Source organism: Amblyomma americanum, chromosome 10, assembly GCF_052857255.1.
Source record: "Amblyomma americanum isolate KBUSLIRL-KWMA chromosome 10, ASM5285725v1, whole genome shotgun sequence".
Taxonomy (NCBI): domain Eukaryota; kingdom Metazoa; phylum Arthropoda; class Arachnida; order Ixodida; family Ixodidae; genus Amblyomma; species Amblyomma americanum.
This window is the reverse complement of record NC_135506.1, coordinates 47,039,366-47,066,916: the sequence shown is the minus strand read 5'-3', so window position 1 is coordinate 47,066,916 and position 27,551 is coordinate 47,039,366. Positions and strand designations below refer to the sequence as shown.

General features: G+C 46.6%; 2 protein-coding genes across 7 annotated transcripts in view; both read left to right on the top strand.

Moving 5' to 3' along the window:
- The window catches only part of LOC144107497 (uncharacterized), a 31,983-nt gene extending 28,474 nt beyond the window's left edge, over positions 1–3,509 (top strand). For 3 of the 5 annotated variants that reach the window (XM_077640519.1, XM_077640521.1, XM_077640520.1), the window contains 3 exons: positions 54–372; positions 1,655–1,794; positions 2,748–3,509. In XM_077640519.1, coding sequence (XP_077496645.1) covers positions 54–372; positions 1,655–1,794; positions 2,748–3,205 — 917 coding nt within the window. In that variant the 3' untranslated portion in view covers positions 3,206–3,509. The remainder of the gene's footprint in view (positions 1–53; positions 373–1,654; positions 1,795–2,747) is intronic. The other 2 variants (XM_077640518.1, XM_077640517.1) reach the window with 1 other exon arrangement.
- A 6,645-nt stretch (positions 3,510–10,154) lies between these two features.
- LOC144107496 (uncharacterized) overlaps positions 10,155–27,551 on the top strand; it is a 54,803-nt gene continuing 37,406 nt past the window's right edge. The window contains exon 1 of one of the 2 annotated variants that reach the window (XM_077640515.1): positions 10,155–10,605. The gene's annotated coding sequence lies outside the window, so the exon portion shown is untranslated. The remainder of the gene's footprint in view (positions 10,606–27,551) is intronic. The other variant, XM_077640516.1, reaches the window with a different exon arrangement.

Sequence of the window (27,551 nt, the reverse complement as noted above, 5' to 3'; positions counted from 1 at the left end):
AGAAAGAAAAGAAGTCCTCGATTATTCCTCGTTTTATTTCTTTTCCTTGCCAGCTGCCACGCAAAGTCAAGGAAGGACAATCCACGATCGCTTTCTTAACGCGCTGTTCGAAGCGAAATTTCTGGACCGGTCCTGGGCCCCCTACCTGGGCATGTCCTCACGGGCACGGCCAGAGAGCATGTCCCGTGTGGCCCGCATCCCCGGGGCCACCTTGCACGAGAGGTTCATGGCGGTCCTGAGAAGCATCCGCTGGCGGCGCCGACTGGAGGCCATCGCCCGGGCCTTTTCCGCCGATGAGTGGCTTCGGGACGCCGAGCCTTCGCGGATGGCCATCTTGTTGGTGCCGATCCTTGTGAGCGTGTTCCTGAGGAGGTAGGTCAGTTGTGCTGTATACGACGTGCTGTAAAAGAAGTGCCGTATACAATCCGAAGTGTTAGAATCATTGTATAAATTGTCGCAATACGTTAAATTGTTGGACGAGTTGGTAGACCTTAAAGCGACATCCAGGAAAACTCCATTGGACTTTTGTTCTGTGTGAAGAAGCGACAGAATGTCACATTCTGGCTATGTTGATGCTAATTAGGCAAGCAAAACACACCGGTATCACTAAGAAGATTGTATTTGAAAACAGAACTCCAGTACACTCAATTTGTACTTGGGTGTTTAATCGGTTTCTTAGTCTCAATCGGGTTTTACGATTATGATGGATATCCGTTGTCAAAACAAAATTACCGGAGGATCAGACATCTGATTCGACCGTTGAATTTACCCTCGATGACTGCTGATGATTTTGCTCTAATGAATGCTTTTTTTTAAAGTCAAGAATTCACACACGCGGCAGAATTTTTCTGCATTATGAAGGTGGACGCTCCTGGATTCAGGGTAGCTTGACTTTCTGTTGTGCCCTTGAATTCGAATTCGCTGTTGCTTTTTCGTTCCGGCGATGCGTGAGCTTCTAGTGGATGCAGGCCTTGAGGAGGGTAGGGGTGATGCTATTGGAGGGTAGGGTTTGGTGGATGAGTAGTGGATGGCTCCTGTGCAATGTGAAAGTGGGCAGGGGTGGAATGGGGAGGGGAATGGTGAGTGGAGGTGGATGTGTGGACAGCCCTCTACCTAAGACGATGCAGCAGGGAGGGTGGGGCCAGTGGGTGGTTCTTACGTTGATTGAAGGCTGCATACAGCATACAGGCACCAGCATTTTTGAACTGTGACACTACTACTGTTTTCGCACTTAAAGAAGAAAGATACGCGTCTCCTCATTTTAAGAATGTAATCGTAAGTTGCACACGCTTCTTAGGTTTGCGCAATATTAGCTAGTTTCGTCAGCTATTGTATCGAAGTAAAATTGAATCAGCAGAGGGGTAGGACAATTGCCTGCCCTCTCTTTAGGCACTGTGAAATGAGAAAAAAAAGTATTCGGAATTTCCAGATACGTATAAGCTGTCTTACGCAAATATACTCGACAGGCGCCTTCTTTCAGCTCGAAGCTTTAGGAATCTGAGGGCTGGGGCATGCTCATCGCTAAATGCTATGCTAAGGAAAGCGGTGGCTTACGCTAGTATGTTTTAGGATAGGAAGAAGTAGTAGTAAAGGTGGTAGTGGGGAAAAAAGAAAATGCGCTGTCCTTTTTTTACCGCTCCCGCCACGAAACCAGGCTGCTTCACCGTGGCAGTACAAGGCACCGAGGAGCCTTAAGTGCCGGCGTCTATGGGGGTGTTTTCGGCTTTCGGATGGCGGATGCCCGGAAGCTCTGCGATGTCGGCCAGACCTCGACACGTGGAGAAGGCGAGAAAGGTAAGGCTTAACGCTTGAAAACGATAGCACCTAAACATTATTTGAACTCACTTCAGAGCTATTAAATCTCTATACGCCAAGATTTTCAAGAGGAGCTTGAGGCGAATTTCCACGAGAGACCGTGCTCATGTTAAAGTAAGCTCACAACCGGTGCTACTGGGCATATGTTTGCATATGTCTGCATATGTATAGCCAGCATGGCAATAGGTAGCCGGCTTAGCCTAACTGTTCTCAAGCCGCCAATAACGCGTGGGAATTAAGGAGTGCCATCCCGATTCTCTTTTGAGTATATACCACTTCAATCATCTCTGCTCCAACAATTCTGGACGCGAGGGGGACTTTGTATGTGCATGTTTACACGGAAAACGTACCGAAGTGTCTCAGAAGAAATATACCTAACCCATTTAGCTTGCGATTGCTCTTAGAACATCGAAACTAGAGGCCTGGCGAAAAAGTTGAAGATTATAACTCAAGAGTCTGCAGTGAGTAGTCGAAAAAGACGCGATAACTGTAGCGTCACGAGACATGAAGCAAGGCGGAACGGACATCAAGCGAATGATATCGTAGGTGAAGATAACTGAACTGAATGGACTTCAGTAAAACATGGCACGCGGGAACAGACGACCGATAACCTCTTAGGGTGACAGAAGGGGTACCAAGGGAAGGGACAGAACAAAGGGTGGTAGACATTGAGGATTTGTGCTGCAGTGGGCTTGGCCTTGTTGACGATCATTCACCTGATGGAAGGAAAGAAGAATCCGTATAGAAAAATACTTACGGCCCTTCCCAAGCTCTCAATTTTCTAACTGTGAGAACTCTCGCCTCAACTTATCTTCGGAAGCATGAGGGAGCCGTGGCCGTACTACTGCATGCGTCAGCAGCAAAGAATCTACCCCGTAGACTCTTGTCCGAGGCTGTTTACTGGCTCAGAGGCACTTCTTTTTTTGATGCAGAAAGACCGACCGAAGGCTACTCGGAAAATCTACCTGCAGGCGAAGTAGTCAAGCCGTCACAGCGCACCACCCTACGGCGGCGCCCTCCAGATGGTCCACCCAGTCACACCAGCGCTGCGGCGCAGCCATTCGACCCCGCAGACTGGAAGGATTCGGATGATGGTGCCTTGGTAGCGACAGTCATCGAGTGCCCTGAGCTCACAGTCGCTAAACTACGGCATTCTCGAGGCGATTCATCAGAGGACGAGCGGCAGGAGCTTCCGGAAATCGAGGACCCCGCCCGAGATGACGCCCACAAAGGGGGGAGCAGCGGCGGAGCCTGTCGTTGTCGAAAGCCGCCTACCCTTCCTTCAGCTGCTCTTCTTTTGTCTTCGATGCTTCCCAAGGTTGATTCCTCGCCAGCCACGAGTGCTCCGCGCGGAATGCATGTGCTGCCACCTAGCAGTGACCGCAAGTAGGCTACGGCAGTTCGAAGGTGTCAGTTTAACACGTAATTGTGAAGGGACACGGGTTGAAAGCGGAATCCTGTTTTTATAGACGTCCCTCGTTGCTTATGCATAAAGAGAAAAATTTCGTGCGTCAAATAAAATATTCGCCTCTTCCAATCTATGGCATAGTGCCCTGTCCACTATTTAGCTTTACACTCAATATGTGTAATATGTGTTGCGTGTCGTAGAAGCGTGAACCGGTGCACGCGGTGCGTGATTGAAAAGTTCCTTTGCTAACGCGGTCACGGGTGCAATGCAAGCGCATACGTGTTTAGTAGGATGTTTGGTGTAGTTGGTTCGCACCACCACAGAAGATGGCGGTACACATCACTCATATTTAATAGCAGAACAATAGATCGTGAAATGTTGACGAAAAGGCCCGTATACGTTGCTGTCACGTTTTCCACGGTGATTCTGTGGAGTCTAATGAACAGTTAGAATAGCGGCATGGCCTGAGAAGCTTCTGTGCCTTACTGAATTGAAAGCAGCCGATAACCTTCACAACGATTACAGAAAGTGGCCTTTGATATGCTTCCATCCTTTCTAAAGCGCCGTTAGAGCGCAAATCTCTGTATGAGTTGGTTATTCTCAACGTAGTATTAGGTATTCGCCACTCGTCAACAAATACTCTGAGCCTATATTACCCAGTACACCGGTCGTAGGTTTGGCTTCCCTAGCCAGGCAAGTGCGATTATGCGCATTATGGCGACTTCAGTACTGGCGTCGCATTGCGCCGACATTTGACCTCCTCCACGAGACTTCGTGAGAGATAGGAGTCTTCTACTAGGAAAAAAAACGACTCGATAACCCGATAAACTCCACGGATAGCAACAGCCCTTGCTGTTTAAGAAAGATATTCAGGTTTAAGACATTCAAGTTGCTGCTTATAAGGCTTGGTTTATATGGGTTTAACGTCCCAAAACGACTCAGGCTATGAGAGACGCCCTAGTGAAGGGCTCCGGAAATATCGACTACCTGGGGTTCTTTAACTTGTCGCACAGTGCACGGGCCTCTGGAATTTCGCCTTCATCGAAATTCGACCTCCGCGGCCAGGATCGAACCCGCGTCTTTCGGGCCAGCAGCCGAGTGCCATAACCACTCAGCTACCGCGGCGGCTGAAGTGGCTGTTTATAAGGCTGCGCTAATCAGGCTTCTTTTCAGGCGGCGTTAATAACTTAGTGGAGCAGTTTGCAGGAATTTATTTTACAGAGCCTGTAGAATATACCGAATCCCTTCTTAGGAGCATTTTTTATCTCTGTTACTGACCTACCAAAACATGTCCAAGTGATCCCGGGGGCTTGGACCTTCCTCAGTAAGTGCTGAGATACGATAAGAATTAGGATGAAACACAACTTCAAGGTTATGGTGATGTTATTCCTGCAATGACCACGTATTGCATGATTCATTACTGTGTTTTGAGGCCAGTATGAGGTGCACAGTTTCTCGCTCTGACGTGTACGCTGACGGTACACGAAGATTAAGTGCAACACGAAACATCTTACGAAGTAGCATTACTGTTCGCTCTTTGGTATTGATAATTCTTGAGTCAACTGAAATGAAGTGAGAATATTTGCACTAAACCTGTAAGAATTGTTGAGTTCTTACCGAACTGGACAGATAGCTGTACACAGCTGTTTTGACAGCACGTGAAACAGTTTTGCGTCACGAGAGTTTCAACAAAATACTCTGCAGTACTCTCTTCAATATTTTATCCCAGTAGGCTATTGCGCTCCCTTTATCTTAGAGGCTAAGGAACACAATAATAACCCTAGGAAAACGCGCTATGCGCCTTATATTAGGCCCGACATGAAGTGCACAAGCAAATAAAAATATATCCAAAAGTGTGGTGGTTATGTACGAGCCATACATGTGCTCAGTTAAAACAACCTGGGGCCGTATTCTGTAACAATCTGTTCCATATTCATTTAATTTCGTCGTGACGTCAGTGCGAACCGATGACGGAAACAGAAGCAGGTGGTGAAGCTAACGACCAATCACAGATACAGCCGGTCTGGTCACGGCGGCACCGCTGGCCAGCAACTTTTGTTGACTTTTGATTTGTTATTTGCTGCATTTTTTTATTTGCGCGCATCAAGCTCTTGCTCAGACAAGACCCGGCTCTGGGCAGAGCGCAGTGGAGTGAAGAGCACTCCACGCACAGGCATTGGTTGGTTCTCAGTTGTGGCCCTCCAATAGACGACGCGATCAGAGGACAGCGCGGCTTATCCGCGTTTACGCAGTCAAAACTAGCTCTTATCTCTCTCAGTTTGCGGGCTCTTCAGTGTGGGTCATTCTCCCCGTGCAAAACACTTCACCCTTGTCCAATAGCTGCCATCGTTGTGTGGCCTGATCCAGCGTATGAGGGCTTGGCGATGGCGTTTGACCGATAAGCAGCCTGGAAAGACGGCGAAGGGGGACGAATTATCGTCAAGTGCTACGGGTGACCGTGGCTGCTTGAGAAAAAGACCTCGTTCATCCTCTCTCCTCTACCGGTGAATTCCTCTGCATTCCTCATTCCTGCCTTTTTTTTTGTTTGTACGGGAATTTTGTAGTAGGAGGCCCCCTGAAAGCTTTGCTTTGGGGCCTCCTCCTGTATCCGTTTACCAAACCATTCATTTATGTAACACATTTCTGTCTATGAAAATGTGAAACCTAGAAGTGTTGTCTATCTTAGCCTGTCGGCCTGAAGTACTCGGAATGTTACTTCGTCGGAAAATCTGTTCTTGGTCCTGCATTTGACACTTAAGAACGCGCACTATGTACTCGACGCACGCGAACACTGAAGGCGAGCCCAAAACTATCTCACGCAGGCAAGAACCAATGGCGAAACAGGTCTGTTGCAAATACATTTCTCGCCTGTCCTCGGTAGAAAAGAGTGAGAGTGTTGGATGTGCCATACCGCTCCACCGCCGGCCCCAACTGAACCAAGTCATACGCCCACGTGACGCCAGATTATGTTCGGTAGTGTACCATTGTCATTTGTCATTAGCTAATCATGTCATTCCAGGTTTGTAACATCACAGTTTTCTTTTTCACGTCTTTCGCCTACGCCCTAACAACTGAAAAATATTAGTCATTGACAATTTCGGTGGGCTGATTGGTTCGGAAGCATCAAGAACCATACAGTGCGATCGGAAACACACTAAAAAACTTAATACGGGACTGCAGACAGCATTGTGGACAACCGCTGTCTATCGTCTCGTGTTTGTCCTTTCTGTGTGTCTCTGACTGATAGAGCTTGGGCAGTATAACTTCCCTGTATACTTTCTCGTGCGACGCCGCATTGTTAAAAGTTAGCCCAGGGACCATTACCGCCTTCCATCGGCCTATAAGCTCCTTCGGCGGGGCGCCCACAATATCGCGAAATTGCGTTATCCCACGGGCCAGGGGAAAACAAAGGCCCCCAATCTTCCCTGTACTAAGAACGGCTGCGGCCGGAGGGGGAAGCCGTCTTTTCCTACGAATCGTGACGACGATCTCTTCAAAAGCGGCGACCTTCCTAGGAATGATGCTTCCAGTTGACCCTGGCCAACGCCCGGTTCCAGGGTAACCAGCTTTACCTGGTGGTGAACCTCCGTCGCCTCCAAAAGTGGCTGTACTGTAGCATCATCGCCATCGCTGTCGGAAGAGTTACCCTTGCCGCCGGAACAGCTCTAAGAGAGCTCCGGTTAAGCCTCCCGCTGTAGGCGGCCATGTAAGACAGCGAGATTTTCCAGCCAATCGGACAATCATAAAGTAGCTACATTCTCCAGCTAAGGATCTAAGGGGATCTAAGGGATCTGGAGTCCGGGTGTACTGTAGCAAAAGGCGGTCCATCTGCGCAAGGTTTGCGTGCTCTGCGATCGCCAGCAGCAGCAGCCAGGCGGGCCCAGCTCTTTGAAGGGCTCATGTTTTGGTGGGCTGTCGACGATATGGATGACTTCGCGGTCGAAATTCTAGAGGTGTTTCGACTGCTTGCGGCTGAGTTCGTGGTAGCTGTAGGCTTACATTTTGCAGGAGTCGGTATGTACCGTGACAAGTAGGCGCACCCTTTCTTCTCGCGTTACACACCGCTGGTGGTGGATGAGGTAAGGAAGGTCCTTTCGTTTCAAACTTACAAACCTTTCTTTATTGTGCTACGCGCCCAGGATTCATATAGAGGATTCGCGCCAAATGAGTTGGGCTGACGTGTTAATGCTGATATGTTTGTTGCTCGCTTCAGCCTTTTTGTGCAAGTCGCTGACATTCATGATGTACTCATTTTTCTTTAGACATGCCTACATTTTCGCGAAACATGAGAAATATCAAGTGTGTTTCTGCTTACCAGCTGGTCTTGCGGCCCAACTTACGGTTAATATAGCGTGGAAGGTGCAATGCAAGGATGAAATAATTGCAAGAAACGTAGGAAGCCTTGCGATTATTTGAGTGAATAGCGCGGGCGAAAGAAGTTTACCTTGCGGCATACGCCCGATATCGACAACGTTCGTTAAAACATTCTTTTGTGATTGCGTCGATGCAGCTGCACCCCATATCTGCACGCACACCCTCATTCTGGCAGATAACTTAGTTCCAACATGATAGCATGATAGGGAGTGCAGGAATTCGTACTCGCTGAGGCAATGGGAAGCCCGGACACGTGGATTAAGTGGCCTATAGCCTATATCGGCGTAGTTTTACGCAGTCAGCTGTGGTTATGCTTTCCTGGGAGTCTTCGGTATGCACGAAAGGATCCGCAAGAGACGGAAGTGAAGTTAAGCAGATGCACAAGTCTGTCGAAATTGCGGGTGGTGGGTCCAGGAGCACTAAGTATGGGGCCATGCGTGTGCTGGCGCATCAGTTTCCGTCGGACTTATTTGTTCAGGACTGAACTGTTTATTTTTGATGTGGGCGTTCTTAACTCTAGAGTATGGTTTCATAAAGACGATTTTGTTCGTGTAGGCCTGGGCCTTATAATGCAGGAGCCCGGTAAAGGCGAACCATCCAGCTCATCTTGGCACTGTCTAGAAATGTTAGCAATGCCGTGTTTTTTTTTTTTTCAGAGTGAAGAATTACCTTGCAGCTGCCGGTAAAGAAAAGTCAAGTAATTGTACCTTACAAGCGCTTCTGCCGGCTATTTTCCCAGGATTAACCAGGAGTCTGCAATTAATACAAGTAGGCCATTGATATGGACTCAAAATAAAAGTTACCATTAATAAATCAATATCTTCATCAACTAATTAATCGATCTCTATATATCAATCACTTTGTTTATTAACTTAAAAACTACGTTATGCAACTTCCAAAAGCGACCAACTATTGTCTATCGCGACGGACGATGTGTCTCTTTTGAAAAATTTCATGTTATAGCTGGATCAAACGGTCTGCGCGAAAAAACGGAGAATCGTCCGCATGCCACTGGTATGCCCCTCTCGGGGGTATTGCCGACTGTGCCGGGAATTCAACCAAATGAGATGGGCATTTGTGTGCGAAGCCAAAGTCTGCCTGCATATCTCGTTTCCTTCTGTTCGCCATGGCGCCATCGCTCTCTAAGCACCCTCTTTATCTGTGTCCACACTGAGAGGCGACAGTTTCGCTAACGCTTTCCTCTTCGCTGCACCCTGCCTCTGCTCTCTACTGTGGCGTCACCTTCTGCTCTTGTGCAAATGTACCTTTTTGTGTCGTAGTTTATAGTTCATAACACAGAGGGCGCCACATACCAAGAAAAGTTAGAGTTGCTGTAATACCGTAACCACGGTGACCGTAACTCTATATAAAGTTGATAAGACGTGCAGCTGACGTGCGGGCTTTAGCCGATGAAGCTCGTGTAGTTAGAACTAGAATAAACTTAACCAATTATCAGTGAAATTAGAAAGAATACGGGCATAACTTTCTTTTGTGGTAGTGTTGATTACGTTGGCAAATTGCGTTAGTATAAATAAGTCAATGAAGGCAAGTCACTGATACCAATAAAAGCAGATACACAGTTCGCGCTGTTTAGGAAAATAATACCAAAGATGGAGCGCTGCGTTACGCACCAGCTTTTAGAAGGGAAATCCTCTTGAAACCGCTCCTTTTTCAGCTTTCTCTCTCTCTAGGCACGTTGCAGTCGGTCGTGCCTTGGACAGTTATCTGCTTTACCGGCTGTCACGTGAGGGTCTATTTCCTCCTTTTAGTTTTTATCTTTCACTAGGCTTCAAATGTGCCCTTTGACTGTCCCTCCTGAGTTTTTTTTTTTTTTTTGCTTCATGGTTTTGCGCCACAGTGGCCACCATGTTTGAGACTGCAGGCAGAACGAAACCTAACGCGTTTTTCTTGTATGCTTATTGCGGCCTGCTCGAGCCTACGCTATGGAAGCCAGGCTCCAAACTCAGAAGATGGCAACCGAAATGCCAATTGTGAACTATCCATGCAGCCGGCCCCCTTAGGTTCCTCCCGTCGATTGCTTACCCTAGTCCCATTTGGGACTCTTCGAAAGGCAAACGCCATTATAGGCCAATGTCTCATAACATGATGAATGCCGGTTTGTTTCATCTCATAAATGTTTTTCCGAACGGAACACGACCGTGTGGTTTGCTAGTAGTGAGAGACATCCTGCATTAGAAGAAATGGTCCTGCGATTGTTTCCCCAATTGTGTTGCGCTTGTTCTGCGAAGACGTGGTGACCGCGTTTTTAAGCTTGTCCTATACCATCTGCCATTATATATGTCTCATTTACAGTGAAGACGTGACCTGTTCGACTGCACTGTTCTTGCGGGTGGCTTAGAACAATAGGGTAGACATTATCGGGGCTGCAATTATCTCCAACACTTTGCGAACCTCGCGGTGTTGCAAGAAACGCACAGGCTCTGTTTATCAAAGGAATGGCGACGATTATTTCCGTTCATCGCAATATTTGCTTAATGATTCGGCAGCGCCACTGCCCACAGCAGATAAGCTTACAGACGTGATACGAGCGGGTTTTTGTTCGGAACTGAAGATCCATCTCACCTGTCGCCGCTTCAGCGAACGCAGCTTCAAAGCTATCGTGGTTTTTCGCCCGCAATCCAACATGGTGTGCGTGCAGTCTCGAACTGGACATAGCCGAGTAATACGGATTGTGCTTACACAGCTGGCACGTCAGAGAGAAAGGTTGCGCACAGTGAACAGGCGGTGATTGGAATCCGTAATTGTAACGCCTATGATGATTCATAGCCTGGTTTGCTTCAAGACCACCCGGTATTTGAGGTCAGATGATGTCTCCTTTTGTGGGCTGTTTTTAAGCCATAGTACCAGCTCTTGGACTTTGGTGGAATTCGTCATGTCAACATTTTTGTTGACTGCTGTGTTACACCGCTGGCACCTCTTCTCCAGTGGGCGCATGAAGTAAGAGTTCGTGCTGTAACTTGGCTACATTTGATGTCTACCTGTCGAAGGTAAGTATACTTCCGGAGTCGATATTATATGCGGTATTTACAGTTAAAGGAATATAGACATCTAACTTTAGGTGCGTTTTTTCGTCTTTGTAATGATGCATGATGCATTAGACAGCAGGCAGTTTTAGTTTCTCGTACGTACAGAGTTACCGTCAGCACACATGAGACGTACTAGTACTATCCGCCGCGGTGGCTGAGTGGTGAGGGCGCTCGGCTAGTGATCCGGAGCTCCCGGGTTGAAACGCGGCCGCGGCGGCCGCGTTTCGATAGAGGCCAGACGCGAAGGCGTCCGTGTGCTGTGCGTTGTCAATGCACGTCAAAGATCCCCATGATGATGAAGAAAAACGTTTATTTTGCTTTATTTTACACGGTTTTTTGCGGTTTCAGATGGAGTCTTAAATCTTCGTCTCAGGGTCGGTTCCCCTACTCCAGAGCTCCGATGAGGGTAGCTGCCTTGCGAGCACGCCTTACTTGTAATTGCTGGACTTGCAGGATGTCGCTGGAAAGCATCGTCTCCCACTGTTCCGCCCTCGGGCAACGGGCTAAGATTGATGCCTATAATAAACCGTTTTCTAGGCCTGGCTGTAAATATTCCCTTCTCAGTACCCTTAAAAAAAGGCCGCCTTATTCCTACAGGATAATTTATCTGATGTTCTATCCGTTGATAAGATTGCGTGTGGTGCCACAGTATTTCCTCTTTGCTGGCCGCTTCAGTAGCGAAATAATCAATATCTGAAATGGCGCTTTGTAAAAGAACAATGGCCCGTCGCCTGGTTGATGCGCACAGTCTGCGGGCGGAAAACGGCCATGCGAAGGGCGTCTTCTGTGGCAATCATTTCGTAGCCGGTCACATGTACGAGCCGCTCAGATGGTGGTGATTCATCCTCGGTGATAACGAGAACGAGTATATAGGCTGAATGCTTCCAGGTATGAAGAAGGAAGCCTCATGGTTAAGGGCATGCCACTTCTACAATACACCAAAAAACAACCTTTGTAAGTAAAAAAGAACACAAATTTTGCAAACAATTGGCGTAAAAAGTGCTTCCTGACACTTCACTTTCCCTTTCCCGCAATTTGCTCGCCTCGCCTGTGCGGCTTTATTAGCCCATGTGGCATATATCGAACTTCGGTGGCGTTTTCATGTAGCCCGTTTTCTAGGTCTTATCATAACGGGGTAATGGCGCAAGCGTGCCAGGGCACATTAGGTAAGGAGGAAAGCATGTGGTCAGCATTGTCAGATGGCTCGGTGCGTTGGCTCGCATGGGGAATATCCAGCGATTGCGTTTGGGTGTGCTGCAGCTTGAACATTTTAACACGGACGCCAAACGAGGCATTTTTGCTATATGTCCTGTTCGTCTTTCTACGTCCGTGTCCCGACGCTCAAGCTGGCCCACTCAAATGCAATATCCACAGCTTGCGGCATCGACGGGACGTTATTTCCACGACTTCTAGCGGAGCGCGCCTGCAGGCCAGCGCGATCCGGTTGCCTCTGTGGTCAGCGCAGTATTCGAGAGCAGTTTGAAGGGGCCTGATGATAATTTTTGCGTCGCCCTTTGGAAGCCGTGGCAACCTTTGTCTCGGCTGCCGTTGGACTTTGCTTGCAGCTGGCGCGCCGGCTGTCGTCACGGCCACGCCGCCTGCTGCCGAGGAGGTCGACGCCATCTTGCTATTGTTTTCCCCGCTCCGGGCCTCGTTGAGTGCAAAATGGCGGCGTTCCGCGATCCGCTCCTCTGCTGCTTCTTCTGGCGTTTCGAAGAGTAAATTTGCCATTGCTCTGCGGTATTGTACGTGCTTGACGTACAGTGGTGGTCATGCTGCATGGCGGCGCCCTCAAACTCTCTGTCTCCGGTGGCCTCGGTGTCGAAGTAGCTGCTGTAGCGCTCGTCGTCCGTTTCTTGCGCTTCGGGCGGATTTTGGGTGGATCCGCTCAAAAGATCCCCAGGTGGTCGTTAATGTTGCGGAGCCCTCCATTACGGCACCACTTTGTTCCTTTCTTCTTTCACTCAGACCTTCCTCTCTTCGCTTATGGCGCGGTTCGGGTGTCGACCGAGATGTGAGACAATTATTGCGCCACTTCCATTCCGCAGAAACCAATTTTCAATTTTCTACGTATCCAATTTGCATGTAATCTGAAACCCTTATAGTTACACCTACGCGACGCACGCCGCATTGAACTGTTCGATACAAATGACGGAAACACTTTAAAAGAAAGGCTTGTGCTACATATCAGAAGAATTTTATTGGTTTTATTTATACAAGTACCTGCAGCACCACCAGGACATTATTGCAGGGGGACAATTGGAGGAGAATGAACATGTGACAAAAACTTAAGACAGCTAAGCACAGTTGGTAAAAACAAGAAAGTAACAAAATACGTAACATCAATAAGTCGTCTCGACGGATCATTGCCTTTAATATTTCCGTAAAAGTATCTTAGAATTTTCCCATTTTCAAAATTTTTGTCCGAATTGTTGTACATGAACATCAAAATTTGGAAACGAAATCTTTATGCTCTCTGTTTTAGACGACTGTTGGCCTCCATATGTATTTCATAACTAGCCCCTTTTCGCAACCATCTTCTGCTTTGTTGCCAGTGGTATTTGTGGCGTTCTTGTTCTCCGGTCCTCTGCAGCATCCGCAAGTCAGTTATGACCGCAAATTTCGAAAGCCGATAATATATAATGATTTGTTCGGAAAAGCAGCGCACAAAAAAAAAACCGGGACAAAATAAGCATAGACGCGACAGCTAATTGTGGCCCGCCTCCATTTTTTCGCCATTTCTTCAGCTGGCTTTCCTCAAGAATCACGGATCTTAGTGTCCGCTGTACAATGATATTATGGACACTGATATCCAGTGGCTTCTCCTGCGCAATACCTACGGTAATACAGATACGGTGATCACCTAGACTATAAAATTTGGCAGGCAATTAAATTTGGAGAATTTTGCCGAATAAAGGAGGCAAGGCACCATAGAAATCACTGCAACTTTCACATATATTTTGCCCTTGTAGGACGGATACCTGTTTTGCACAACAAAAAATTCCAGTTTTTTCTTAGCGGTATTTCTCAAGTGCTTGTTGTAGATGTTGAAATCAAATACACAAGCATCCCCCCCCCCCTTTTTTTTCTTCTAGCTTGCTTGGCGCCATTTGAGTTCAAATAGTTTCTCTGCAGCCTCAGCGCAGAGTTGGACCGATTTGTAAAAAGGTGCCTTCTACTCCGAAATGCAGAGGCTATCGGAAATTTCTGTAAGAAAAAATTATAGGGCAGGGTGAAACGTAGCTTAAATCCCAACATTCGTTTTAGTTTTCTCAACACTTTTCTTTGCTCTGAAAAACAAAGAAGATAATAATGATGTAGTCATGACAATGATTGTAACAAGGACACAGCAATTTTATTCATTAAACAGGAAAAAAATCACCGGACTTTCGTGGCCATTTTGTTGCCTCGAGTTGTATATGCGCAACAATGTAGAAAACAAAGCACATCCTTGAAACGCACCACTGCGCGCAACAATTCAGGATACAAAAATAACAGGCCTCTTGATGATTAGTGCACATAAATTAGAAGAGAATTGAGTTTATTAATCTACAGAAAAATAATTGTTCCTTTCAAGGGGCCAAAGAACTTCGACGTACAAAAAGAACAAAAGATAGTAACGCCGCTATTAGGCGCCCATTTGCCACATCGCAAAACAAAAATGAAGTCAACACGATCAAATCTGAACTGAGAGCAAATTTATAATTTGAGGGGGGGGGGGGGGGGTAAACAGCGTATCTTCGAAAATCTTATGCTAGAGCACGAGCAATCTATGTAAGAAATGGTAAAGTGCGAAGCATGTGAGGTGGCAGCAATAAACACAGAATGTCCCAGTGTTGCGAACAATTTAAATATTCATTGCAGGTCATGCCCGACACAAAGAAAGGAAAAACATATCCTGCGTGGCAGAAGTAATCGGTAAGAATTTATGTGTCGCTAGCTCAGTAGAGACAGAAAGCATGGCGTAGGATATTGCTCCGCTAGTATGGGTTTGCTTTCATCAGTCCATGTCAGGTTTTATGGCTGGTTGACAACAATTGTTGGTATCCGTGATTGGCGGTAATTGTGGCCTATGACAGAAATAATAATAGTAATAAGGCGAAAATAGCAACATATCATGAGCGCATTGAAAACAGCTGCACTGCGTATTTAAGCGGAAGTTATTATTCTTATGCAACATTAATGACGCCGGTAATGTGTTTACTGAGCTAGTATAATAATTCACACATTATCCTCAAGAAAAAAAATGTGTCTACTGCTGCGTTTTGTAAATGTGCAACCGATTTCGCACCAAGCACTCTTGGTTTATCTTACAATAAGCTTCGGTGAAATAAATTGTATCTGCCTCAATACCAATGCAACATAGCAGCATCTTTGCGATCTTCCAACAACGCAGTAGAACCACCACCTCACAGAACAGAATAAAAATAACTGCCTTTCGATCGACTAGAGGCTACTTCAGAACACACATGGATATTCATAGAGGAGACCGTGGGACCTATTCAAGATCGACATCCATCGGTTCTTCAGCGTCCGCCTGCACAGGGGTGCCGCAGTCTTCAGCCTGAGTTTCAGCGTTGACTCTAGAAACGGGAGTGGCCTGAGGGCACTCCTGTGCCGAGACATGGCGGTCGCCGAGGTGACTGCCACGAATGCTCGTTGTCCCAATCTCGGTAGACGGCGCAGTTCTTCGCTGCTGTGCAGGCAATGAGATGACCATGGAAGCGTACAGCTGTCCGTTTGCAGGCTGTACGACACAAATCAGTGGCATCGGCGGGGGCGACAAATAGACAATGGTTGGCGGTGAGACAACAGGAGGTGCTTGGTGCATCATGGAAATCGTTGCTTCCGGTCGTTCAAGTCCACTTGTCTGGTTACGGGCCATTCTCGGGCTGATGCCGTGACACTGTAACAGGGTGGATATGTGCCACCATCTTCGACAATATGACTCTACATTAGAATATCTTTTATTGGCATATAATTACGCATAGTGCAATCATGTCAAGGTAGAAAAAGAAAAAGAAGTCGTAGAAATGGCACAGAAGTCGTCTTTTTAACGCCTAAATTAATGTGCGAAATGCTCACAAATACACACTTACCGTTATTGATTGTGGTGGCGTTGTGGCAAAACATGAGAAAACGCAGAGCCGTGCTTCTTGCCTTACGAGAGGTGCGCCTATGCTGCGACTTGACGACTCCGGCCAGTCCTCCTGCGGAGCTTTGCGGCAGGTACGCGGTATCTGCCCCTTCTGAGACGTCCAATAGAATGTCGCGAACAAGTCGCTATGCTCCACGCTAGCGACCCTTATCTCAAGGAAACCAAATTCACTGAGAAGTCTCAACGCTTGCCCCGCTACCGATCCTTATCTGAAAAATAAAAAGAAAGAAAAGCTTCGTGTTGACTTAAGGCGATCCTGCCTACACCCCCAATCGCAAGAAGCGCGACCACTGAAGATATTGGTCGGACACCTGCCCTTCGGAATAAGAAGAGGAGAAAGGGGTTGCTCACTGGAAGCGCCTTTGTCTTTTTAAAACGAGGGTGATAATCGCGAGGCCAGGGCTCCACCTCTCTGAAGAAACCGGACGCTCCGGTGTGAAAAGCAGGGGCTTTGCAAAAACACTGTCATTTGAATTCGCTAGGCCAAAGGCGACGGCCAACACAGACAAAACCGTAATGGTGCCGTCACAAAGCTAATAGCGGGCCTGTAAACCGTGCAACTGACACAGCGGGTCTACAGGCTAGTACAGAGTTGAATTCAAAGAAATCTGGATTTTAATTTTTTTTTGCAGCTCATAGTAACCCTGTTCTTTGAGCTTTTTGTAAACAAGTATACTTTCCTGTTAGTGTCCCGCAGAGCTAATATATACATTCTTACACGGGTTTACAACGGGTGACTTTCGGAGCACCACACCAGTTGCGACTAACATGTATAGTATACATGCTTCAGGCCGCCTTTCGGTTAAAGGGACACTGATGGGAATGCCATGCAATTTTTATTCAGAGTAAAAAGTATTTTTGTCGCTCATTCTCTTTGTGTTAACTCTTGTTCGGCCGTAGAAGACGCATTTATTGCTGAGGAAATTGCATGTCAGAAATTATCCGGCACCACTTACAAACTTGTGTCGTCTACTGAGAAAACGCCTCCTTAATAGAGAGTTCATGCAGGAGTGCACTAGCCTCCGGGATCGGCACAAAAGAAACCGTGGCGACGCGCCACAGGTTAATTAGAAATCACGCTGTGACGCAGGCACCGGTATTTCTTCGGTTCAAGATTATGAAATCTTGTGTTTCAGTGAAACCCGCGTATTTTTCTTTTTGAATGTGACTGTAATTGGATGCAGCGAAACTTCAAATTACCCTCAGAGGCGCTTTAAAGCAGTTCACTCCGAACCACTTTGGTCTCCAGCTTCAGGTTTTTAAAAGCCATACATGTTTCACTGTCTGCAACTAACCGGTATAGACAAACGAGCAGACGAACACCATTTAAGAATCTTTCAATGATTACACGTTAAAAGAAGGTGCGTGTTCGTGCCGGCTTGTTCTCTGACACTGTACAGCCCGCGTCACTCTTGTGTACAGCGCTCGAGCAGAGCGTACCTGGTAACAAAAAATGAAATTAGACAGCAGCCGCTGATTTCTGGGAAAAGTGCTCATATCTACTTTGTTCCCGTCTCTATCTGGCACTACTTCGGCGCAACTTTTCTCCTTGGAACATAGCGGCTGCGACAAGATATGGATTTGTTTGGTCGGAAGTGCACCGCCCAAGCGGTCTACACAAGGGTTACGAGTACTGTACTGTCCAGTTCTCCGAATGTGCTTAATATACCGCAGCATTTTCAAATGGAAAGCGCGCATACTGCCTTGCCATGGAGAGGTGTTGAGTAACAGTTATCTTTACGTTTTGTTTGGTAAATTGTAAGTAGTTGACATGCAAAGAGCTTCGCGAATGCCCCTTACCTGTAATAACAAGACGCTGCGAATAATATATCTGGTACAACGGAGGAAGGTCGCATTTGAAGGGCACCTGAACTCAACATCATCATTTATTCATTCTTGAATTCTCCTAGGCACAAAAAAAAACTACCGAAGTACACATCTAAACTTTCAGACATTTTCGCTTTAGGTGAACGGGTTCGTTTTATTCAATGCATAAAATAATATTTGCCGTCATATTTTGGTCCTGGAGAAGATTCTTTTGTTGTTTCAGGGCTTGAAAATGATCATAGAGAGAATGATAATAGCACTGTAGAATTGGCGCTGTGAGGCTTAAAAAGTGTGAGCCATTTTTCCTAGAACCGATTCCAGTCCTATTGCGTTCATGCACGTAGCCACCCATTTAACGTACCACTAATTTGTCTTTTGCTCACCATTCTAACGTAGTGAATGACCAGTACCGCCTGCAATTTCTTAAACCATAGAACTTCTCTGTGATTAATGCGGTCAACATGAAGAGTCAACGTCTTGTTTTCCTTTTTTCTGCCTGGCGGAAAATATTGCGCCTGAGCTGTGCTTAGATCCAGAGAATGCAGCTTTTGAGCGTCCACACCTTTGAAACTAAACAAGCGGGCTGTAGCCGCTCCCTTCCTTCCACTGGCCTGTTGTGCAGGACAAGCTCACAATACTGTGCGGGATTAGGGCTGTGTTTGTTCATTATTTATGTGTTCTTTATATAGCATATGTTTGCTATCATAACTTGCTCTCTAGTGCTCGCGTATAGTGTGGGCAGTGTGCATTAGACAATCATTTCTTCAGGTTTATACCGACTTAATGAAACTAGTATGTTTGTGTGCCGATGACGACGGGCTAAGAGTGATCTCTATAATAAACCGTTTTCTATGCCTGGCTGTAATTATTTTCTTCTTAGTACCCTTAAAAAAGGCCACCTTATTCCCACAGGATACTTTATCTGAAGTTCTATCCGTTGATATGATTGTGTGTGGTGTCACAGTATTTCCCCTTTGCTGGCCGCTTCGGTACTGAAGTGATGAATACGTGAACTGAAGCATTGTGAAAGAACAATGGCCCGTCGCCTGGTTGATGCGGACACTCTGCGGGTGAAAAACGGCCATGCGAAAGGCATCTTCTGTGGCAATCATGCCATGGCCTGTCACATGTAAGAGCCGGTCAGATGGTTGCGATTCATCCTCGGTGATAACGAGAACGAGTGTATGGGCTAATTGATTGCAGATACGGAGAGGGAAGCCTTGTGGTAAAGGGTATGCCACTTCTGCAATACACAAAAGAAAACCTTTGAAAGTAAAAAAGAACACGAATTTTGCAAACAATTGGCGTGAAAAGTGCTTCCCGACACTTCGCTTTCCCTTCCCCGTAATGATCTCGCCCCGCCTGTGCGGCTTTATTAGCCCATGTGGCACATATCGAACTTCGGTGGCATTTTCATGTAGCCCGCTTTCTAGGTCTTATCATAACGAGGTAATGGCGCAAGCGTGCCAGGGCACATTAGGTAATGAGGAAAGCATGTGGTCAGCATTGTCAGATGACTCGGTGCGTTGGCTCGCATGGGGAATATCCAGCGATTGCGTTTGGGTGGGTTGCAGCTTGAACATTTTAACATGGACGCCAAACGAGGCATTTTTGCGATATGTCCTGTTCGTCTTTCTACGTCCGTGTCCCGACGCTCAAGCTGGCCCACTCAAATGCAATATCCACAGCTTGCGGCATCGACGGGACGTTATTTCCACGACTTCTAGCGGAGCGCGCCTCCAGGCCAACGCGATCCGGTTGCCTGTGTGGTCAGTACAGTATTCGAGAGCAGTTTGAAGGGGCCTGATGATAATTTTTGCGTCGCCCTTTGGAAGCCGTGGCAACCTTTGTCTCGGCTGCCGTTGGACTTTGCTTGCAGCTGGCGCGCCGGCTGTCGTCACGGCCACGCCGCCTGCTGCCGAGGAAGTAGGCGCCATCTTGCTATTGTTCTCCCCGCTCCGGGTCTCGTTCGAGTTCAAAATGGCGGCGTTCCGCGATCCGCTCTTCTGCTGCTTCTTCTGGCGTTTCGAAGAGTAAATTTGCCATTGCTCGGCGGTATTGTACGTGCTTGACGTACCGTGGTGGTAATGCTGCATGTCGGTGCCCTCGCACTCTCCGTCTCCGGTGGCCTGGTTGCCGGAGTAGCTGCTGCAGCGCTCGTCGTCCGTTTCTTGAGTTTCGGGCGGATTTTGGGTGGATCCGCTCAAAAGATCACCAGGTGGTCGTAATTGTTGCGGAGCCCTCTATTACGGCACCACTTTGTTCCTTTCTTCTTTCACTCAGACCTTCCTCCCTTCGCTTACGGCGCGGTTCGGGTGTCCACCGAGATGTGAGACAATTAGGGCGCCATTTCCGTTCCACAGAAACCAATTTTCAATTATCTACGTAGCCCATGTGCATGTAATTTGAAACCCTTATAGTTACACGTACGCGACGCACGCCGCATCGAGCTGTTCGATACAAATGACGGAAACACTTTAAAAGAAAGGTTTTTGCTACATATCGAAAGAATTTCATTTATTCTATACATACAAGTACCTTCAGCAACACCAGGGCATTATTGCAGGGGGGGCAATTGGAGGAAAATGGACATGTGACAGAAACTTAAAACAGCTAAGCACAGTTGGTAAAAACAAGAAAGTAACAAATACGTAACATCGATAAGTCATCTCGACGAATCATTGCCTTTAATATTTCCGTAAAGGTATCTTAAAATTTTTCAATGTTCAAAATTTTTGTCCGAATTGTTGTACATGAACACCAAAATTTGGAAAAAAATCTTTATGCTCTCTGGTTTAGACGACTGTTGGCCTCCTGCATATGTATTTCATAACTAGCCCTTTTCGCAACCATCTTCTGCTTTCTTGCCAATGGTATTTGTGGCGTTCCTGTTCTCCGGTCCTTTGACGCATCCGCAAGTCAGTTATGACCGCAAATTTTGAATTTCGGTAATAAATAATCATTTGTTTGAAACAGCAGCACCAGAAAAAAAAAACTGGACAAAGTAAGCATAGAGGCGACAGCTCATTGTGGACCGCCTCCATTTTTTCGTCATTTTTTTAGCTGGTATTTCGTACGAATCACGTATCTTTACGTCTGCTATACAATTATATTCTAGACACTGATATCCAGTGGCTTCTGCTGCGCGACACCTACGGTAATGGAGCTATGTGCTCACTAAGACTATATAAGGTGGCAGGCAATTACGTTTTGAGAATGTTGCCGTATAAATGAGGCAAGGCACCATAGAAATCACTGCAACTTTCACATATATTTTGCCCTTGTAGGACGGATACCTGTTTTGCATAACAAGAAATTCTACGTTTTTCTCACCGGTATTTCTCAAGTGCTTGTTGTAGATGTTGAAATCAAATACACAATCATTCCCCCTCCCCCCCTTTTTTTTTCTTCTAGCTGGCTTGGCGCCATTTGAGTTCAAATAGTTTCAGTGTAGCCTCAGCGCAGAGTTGGACCGATTTGTAAAAAGGTGCCTTCTACTCTGAAATGCAGAGACTATCGGAAATTTCTCTAAGAAAAAATTTTAGAGGGCGGGGCGAAGCGTAGCTCAAATCCCAACATTCGTTTTACTTTTCCAAACACTTTTATTCGACCTCTGAAAAAAAATAGGAATGATGTAGTCATGACAATGACTGTAACAAGAACACAGCAATTTTATTCATTAAACAGGAAAAAAAATCACCGCACTTCCAAGGCCATTTTGTTGCCTCGAGTTGAATATGCGCAACAATATAGAAAACAAAGCACACCCTTGAAACGCGCCACTACGCGCAACAATTCGGGATACAAAAATAACGGGCCCCTCGATGATTAGTGCACGCAAATTAGAAGAGAATTCAGTTTACAGTTGTGCAGAAAAATAATTTGTCAAGCTGTTCCTTTCAAGGGACCAAAGAACTTCGACGTACACAAAGAACAAAATATAGTAACACTGCTATTAGGCACACATTTACCACATCGCAAAACAAAAATGAAGTCAACACGATCAAATCTGAACTGAGAGCAAATTTATAATTTGAGGCGGGGGGGGGGGGGTAAACAGCGTATCTTCGAAAATCTTATGCTAGAGCACGAGCAATCTATGTAAGAAATGGTAAAGTGCGAAGCATGTGAGGTGGCAGCAATAAACACAGTATGTCCCAGAGTTGCGAACAATTTAAGTATCCATTGCAGATCATGCCCGACCCAAATAAAGGAAAAACATACCCTGCAATGCAAAAGTAATCGGTAGGAATTTATGTGTCGCTAGGCCAGTAGACCAAGACAGAAAGCATGGCGTAGGATATTGCTCCGCTAGTATGGGTTTGCTTTCATCAGTCCATGTCAGGTTTTATGGCTGGTTGACAACAATTGTTGGTATCCGTGATTGGCGGTAATTGTGGCCTATGACAGAAATAATAATAGTAATAAGGCGAAAATAGCAACATGTCCTAAGTGCACTGAAAACAGCTGCACTGCGTATTTAAGCGGCAGTTATTATTGTTATGCAACAGTAATGACGCCCGTAATGTGTTTACTGAGCTAGTATAATAATTCACATAAAATCCTCAAGAAAAAAAATGTGTCTACTGCTGCGTTTTGTAAATGTGCAACCGATTTCGCACCAAGCACTCTTGGTTTATCTTACAATAAGCTTCGGTGAAATAAATTGTATCTGCCTCAATACCAATGCAACATAGCAGCATCTTTGCGATCTTCCAACAACGCAGTAGAACCACCACCTCACAGAACAGAATAAAAATAACTGCCTTTCGATCGACTAGAGGCTACTTCAGAACACACATGGATATTCATAGAGGAGACCGTGGGACCTATTCAAGATCGACATCCATCGGTTCTTCAGCGTCCGCGTGCACAGGGGTGCCGCAGTCTTCAGCCTGAGTTTCAGCGTTGACTCTAGAAACGGGAGTGGCCTGAGGGCACTCCTGTGCCGAGACATGGCGGTCGCCGAGGTGACTGCCACGAATGCTCGTTGTCCCAATCTCGGTAGACGGCGCAGTTCTTCGCTGCTGTGCAGGCAATGAGATGACCATGGAAGCGTACAGCTGTCCGTTTGCAGGCTGTACGACACAAATCAGTGGCATCGGCGGGGGCGACAAATAGACAATGGTTGGCGGTGAGACAACAGGAGGTGCTTGGTGCATCATGGAAATCGTTGCTTCCGGTCGTTCAAGTCCACTTGTCTGGTTACGGGCCATTCTCGGGCTGATGCCGTGACACTGTAACAGGGTGGATATGTGCCACCATCTTCGACAATATGACTCTACATTAGAATATCTTTTATTGGCATATAATTACGCATAGTGCAATCATGTCAAGGTAGAAAAAGAAAAAGAAGTCGTAGAAATGGCACAGAAGTCGTCTTTTTAACGCCTAAATTAATGTGCGAAATGCTCACAAATACACACTTACCGTTATTGATTGTGGTGGCGTTGTGGCAAAAAATGAGAAAACGCAGAGCCGTGCTTCTTGCCTTACGAGAGGTGCGCCTATGCTGCGACTTGACGACTCCGGCCAGTCCTCCTGCGGAGCTTTGCGGCAGGTACGCGGTATCTGCCCCTTTTGAGACGTCCAATAGAATGTCGTGAACAAGTTGCTATGCTCCCGGCAAGCGACGCTTATCTCAAGGAAACGAAAACCACTGAGAAGTCTCAACGCTTGCCCCGCTACCGATCCTTATCTGAAAAAGAAAAAGAAAGAAAACCTTCGTGTTGACTAAAGGCGTCCTGCCTACACCCCCAATCGCAAGAAGCGCGACCACTGAAGATATTGGTCGGACACCTGCCCTTCGGAATAAGAAGAGGAGAAAGGGGTTGCTCACTGGAAGCGCCTTTATCTCTTTAAAACGAGGGTGATAATCGCGAGGCCAAGGCTCCACCTGTCTAAAGAAACTGAATGATACCGTGTGAAAAACAACGGCTTTCCAAGAAAACTGTCATTTGAATGCGCTAGACAAAGGCGACGGCCAAAACAGACAAAACAGTAATGGTGCTGACACAAGGCTAATAGCGGGCCTGTAAATCGTATAACTGACACAGCGGGTCTACAGGCTAGCACAAAGCTGACTTCAAAGAAATCTGGATTTTCAATTTTTCGGGCTATAGTAGGCCTGTTCTTTGAGCTTTTTGTGAACAATTATACTTTGCTGTTGGTATCCCGCAGAGCTAATATGTACATTCTTACACTGCTTTACAACAGGTGACTTTCGGAGCACCGCACGAGTTGCGACTAACATATATAGTATACATGCTTCAGGCCGCATTTTGGTTAAAGGGACATTGATGGGAACGCCATGCAATTTTTATTCAAAGTAAAAATTCGTTCTGTCGCTCATTGTCTTTATGCTAACTCTTGTTCGGCAGCAAAAGACGCATTTACTGCTGAGGAAACTGCATGTAAAAAATATTTTGGCACTACATTCAAACTTGTGTCGTCTACTGAGAAAACGCCTCCGTTATCACCGCTTCAGAGTGTATGCATGAGTACACAAGTCTCCGAGATCGGCTCAAAAGAAACCGTGGCGACGCGCAACATGTTAATCAGAGATCATGCTCTGACGCAGACACCGGTATTTCTGTCGGTTCAAGATTATGAAATCTTGGGTTTCAGTCAACGGCTCGTCTTTTCCCTTTGAATGCGACAATAATTAGATGCAGTGAAACTTCAAATCACCCTCAGAGGCGCTTTAAAGCAGTTCACTCCAACAACTTTGGTCCCTAACTTCAGGTTTCTAAAGGGCATACATGCTTCACTGTCCGCAACTAACCAGTATAGACAAACCTGGAGACGTGCACCATTAAGGAACCGTTCACATACTACAAGTTAAAAGAAGTTGCGTGTTCGTGCCGACTTGTTCTCTGGCTCTGTACAGCCCGCGCCACACTTGTGTAGAGCGGTCGAGCAGTGCATACATGGTAACGAAAAATGAAATTACACAGCAGCCTCTGATTTCTGGGAAAAGGGCTCATATCTACTTTGTTCGCGTCTCTATCTGACACTACTTCGGCGGAACTTTTGCCCATGGAATCTAGCGGCTGCGACAACATCTGGATTTGTTTAGTCGGAAGTGGACCGCCCAAGCGCTCTACACAAGAGTGCTAAGGTCTGTACTGTCCAGTTCTCCGAAATTGTTTAATATACCACTGCATTTTCAAACGGAAAGCGCGCATACTGCCTTTCCATGGAGAGGTGTTGAGAAAAGTTATCCTTATGTTTTTTGTTTGGTAAATTTTAAGAGGTGGACATGAAAAGAATGGCGCGAATGCCACTTACGTGTAATAACAAGACGCTGCGAGTAAGATATCTGGTGCAACGGAGGAAAGTCGCACCGTGAAGGACCCCTGAACTCATTATCATCATTTATTCATCCTTGATTTCACCTAGGCACAATAATAAAAAAAGCTACTGAAGTACACATCTAAACTTCCAGACATTTTCGCTTTAGTGGAACGTGTTCTTTTTATTCAATGTATAAAATAACATTTTCCGTCATATTTTGGTCCCGGAGAAGATTTTGTGTTGTTTAAGGGCTTGAGCATGATCATGGAGACAATTATAATAGCACTGTAGAACTGGCGTGGAAAGGCTTAAAAAGTGTGAGCGTACGTGTTTCTCAGAACCGAATAAAGTCTTTTTGAATTCATACATGTAGCAAGCATTTAACATACCACTAATTTGTCTTTTGCTCACCACTCTAACGTAGTGAAGGGCCACTACCGCCGGCAATTTCTAAAAGCATAGAACTTTGCTGTGAGGAACGCGGCCAACATTGAAGAGTCAACGTCTTGCTTCCGTTTTTCTGCCACGCGGAAAATTTTGCGCCTATAGCTGTGCTTAGATCCAGAGAATGCACCTTTTGAGCGACCACGCCTTTGAAACTGAACAAGCGGCCTGTAGCCACTCCCTTCCTTCGACTGGCCTGTTGTTCAGGACATGCTCAAAATACTGCGTGGGAGTAGAGCTGTTGTTAGTTCTTTATTTATGTGTTCTTTATATAGCTTATGTTGTCTATCATATCTTGCTGTCTAGTGCTGGCGTATAGTGTAGGCAATGTGAATTTGACATTCATTTCTGTAGGTTTATAACCACTGAATGAAAATAGGATGTTTGTGTGCCGATGGCGACGGGCTAAGAGTTATTCCTATAATAAACCGTTTTCTAGGCCTGGCTGTAATTATTCCCTTCTCAGTGCCCTTAAAAAAAGGCCGCCTTATTCCTACAGGATAATTTATCTGATGTTCGATCCGTTGATAAGATTGCGTGTGGTGCCACAGTATTTCCTCTTTGCTGGCCGCTTCAGTAGCGAAATAATCAATATCTGAAATGGCGCTTTGTAAAAGAACAATGGCCCGTCGCCTGCTTGATGCGCACAGTCTGCGGGCGGAAAACGGCCATGCGAAGGGCATCTTCGGTGGCAATCATTTCGTAGCCGGTCACATGTACGAGCCGCTCAGATGGTGGTGATTCATCCTCGGTGATAACGAGAACGAGTATATAGGCTGAATGCTTCCAGGTATGAAGAAGGAAGCCTCATGGTTAAGGGCATGCCACTTCTACAATACACCAAAAAACAACCTTTGTAAGTAAAAAAGAACACAAATTTTGCAAACAATTGGCGTAAAAAGTGCTTCCTGAAACTTCACTTTCCCTTTCCCGCAATTTGCTCGCCTCGCCTGTGCGGCTTTATTAGCCCATGTGGCATATATCGAACTTCGGTGGCGTTTTCATGTAGCCCGCTTTCTAGGTCTTATCATAACGGGGTAATGGCGCAAGCGTGCCAGGGCACATTAGGTAAGGAGGAAAGCATGTGGTCAGCATTGTCAGATGGCTCGGTGCGTTGGCTCGCATGGGGAATATCCAGCGATTGCGTTTGGGTGTGCTGCAGCTTGAACATTTTAACACGGACGCCAAACGAGGAATTTCTGCGATATGTCCTGTTCGTCTTTCTACGTCCGTGTCCCGACGCTCAAGCTGGCCCACTCAAATGCAATATCCACAGCTTGCGGCATCGACGGATCGTTATTTCCACGACTTCTATCGGAGCGCGCCTGCAGGCCAGCGCGATCCGGTTGCCTCTGTGGTCAGCGCAGTATTCGAGAGCAGTTTGAATGGGCATGATGATAATTTTTGCGTCGCCCTTTGGAAGCCGTGGCAACCTTTGTCTCGGCTGCCGTTGGACTTTGCTTGCAGCTGGCGTGCCGGCTGTCGTCACGGCCACGCCGCCTGCTGCCGAGGAGGTCGACGCCATCTTGCTATTGTTTTCCCCGCTCCGGGCCTCGTTGAGTGCAAAATGGCGGCGTTCCGCGATCCGCTCCTCTGCTGCTTCTTCTGGCGTTTCGAAGAGTAAATTTGCCATTGCTCTGCGGTATTGTACGTGCTTGACGTACAGTGGTGGTCATGCTGCATGGCGGCGCCCTCAAACTCTCTGTCTCCGGTGGCCTCGGTGTCGAAGTAGCTGCTGTAGCGCTCGTCGTCCGTTTCTTGCGCTTCGGGCGGATTTTGGGTGGATCCGCTCAAAAGATCCCCAGGTGGTCGTTAATGTTGCGGAGCCCTCCATTACGGCACCACTTTGTTCCTTTCTTCTTTAACTCAGACCTTCCTCCCTTCGCTTATGGCGCGGTTCGGGTGTCGACCGAGATGTGAGACAATTAGTGCGCCACTTCCATTCCGCAGAAACCAATTTTCAATTATCTACGTATCCAATTTGCATGTAATCTGAAACCCTTATAGTTACACCTACGCGACGCACGCCGCATTGAACTGTTCGATACAAATGACGGAAACACTTTAAAAGGAAGGCTTGTGCTACATATCAGAAGAATTTTATTGGTTTTATTTATACAAGTACCTGCAGCACCACCAGGGCATTATTGCAGGAGGGACAATTGGAGGAGAATGAACATGT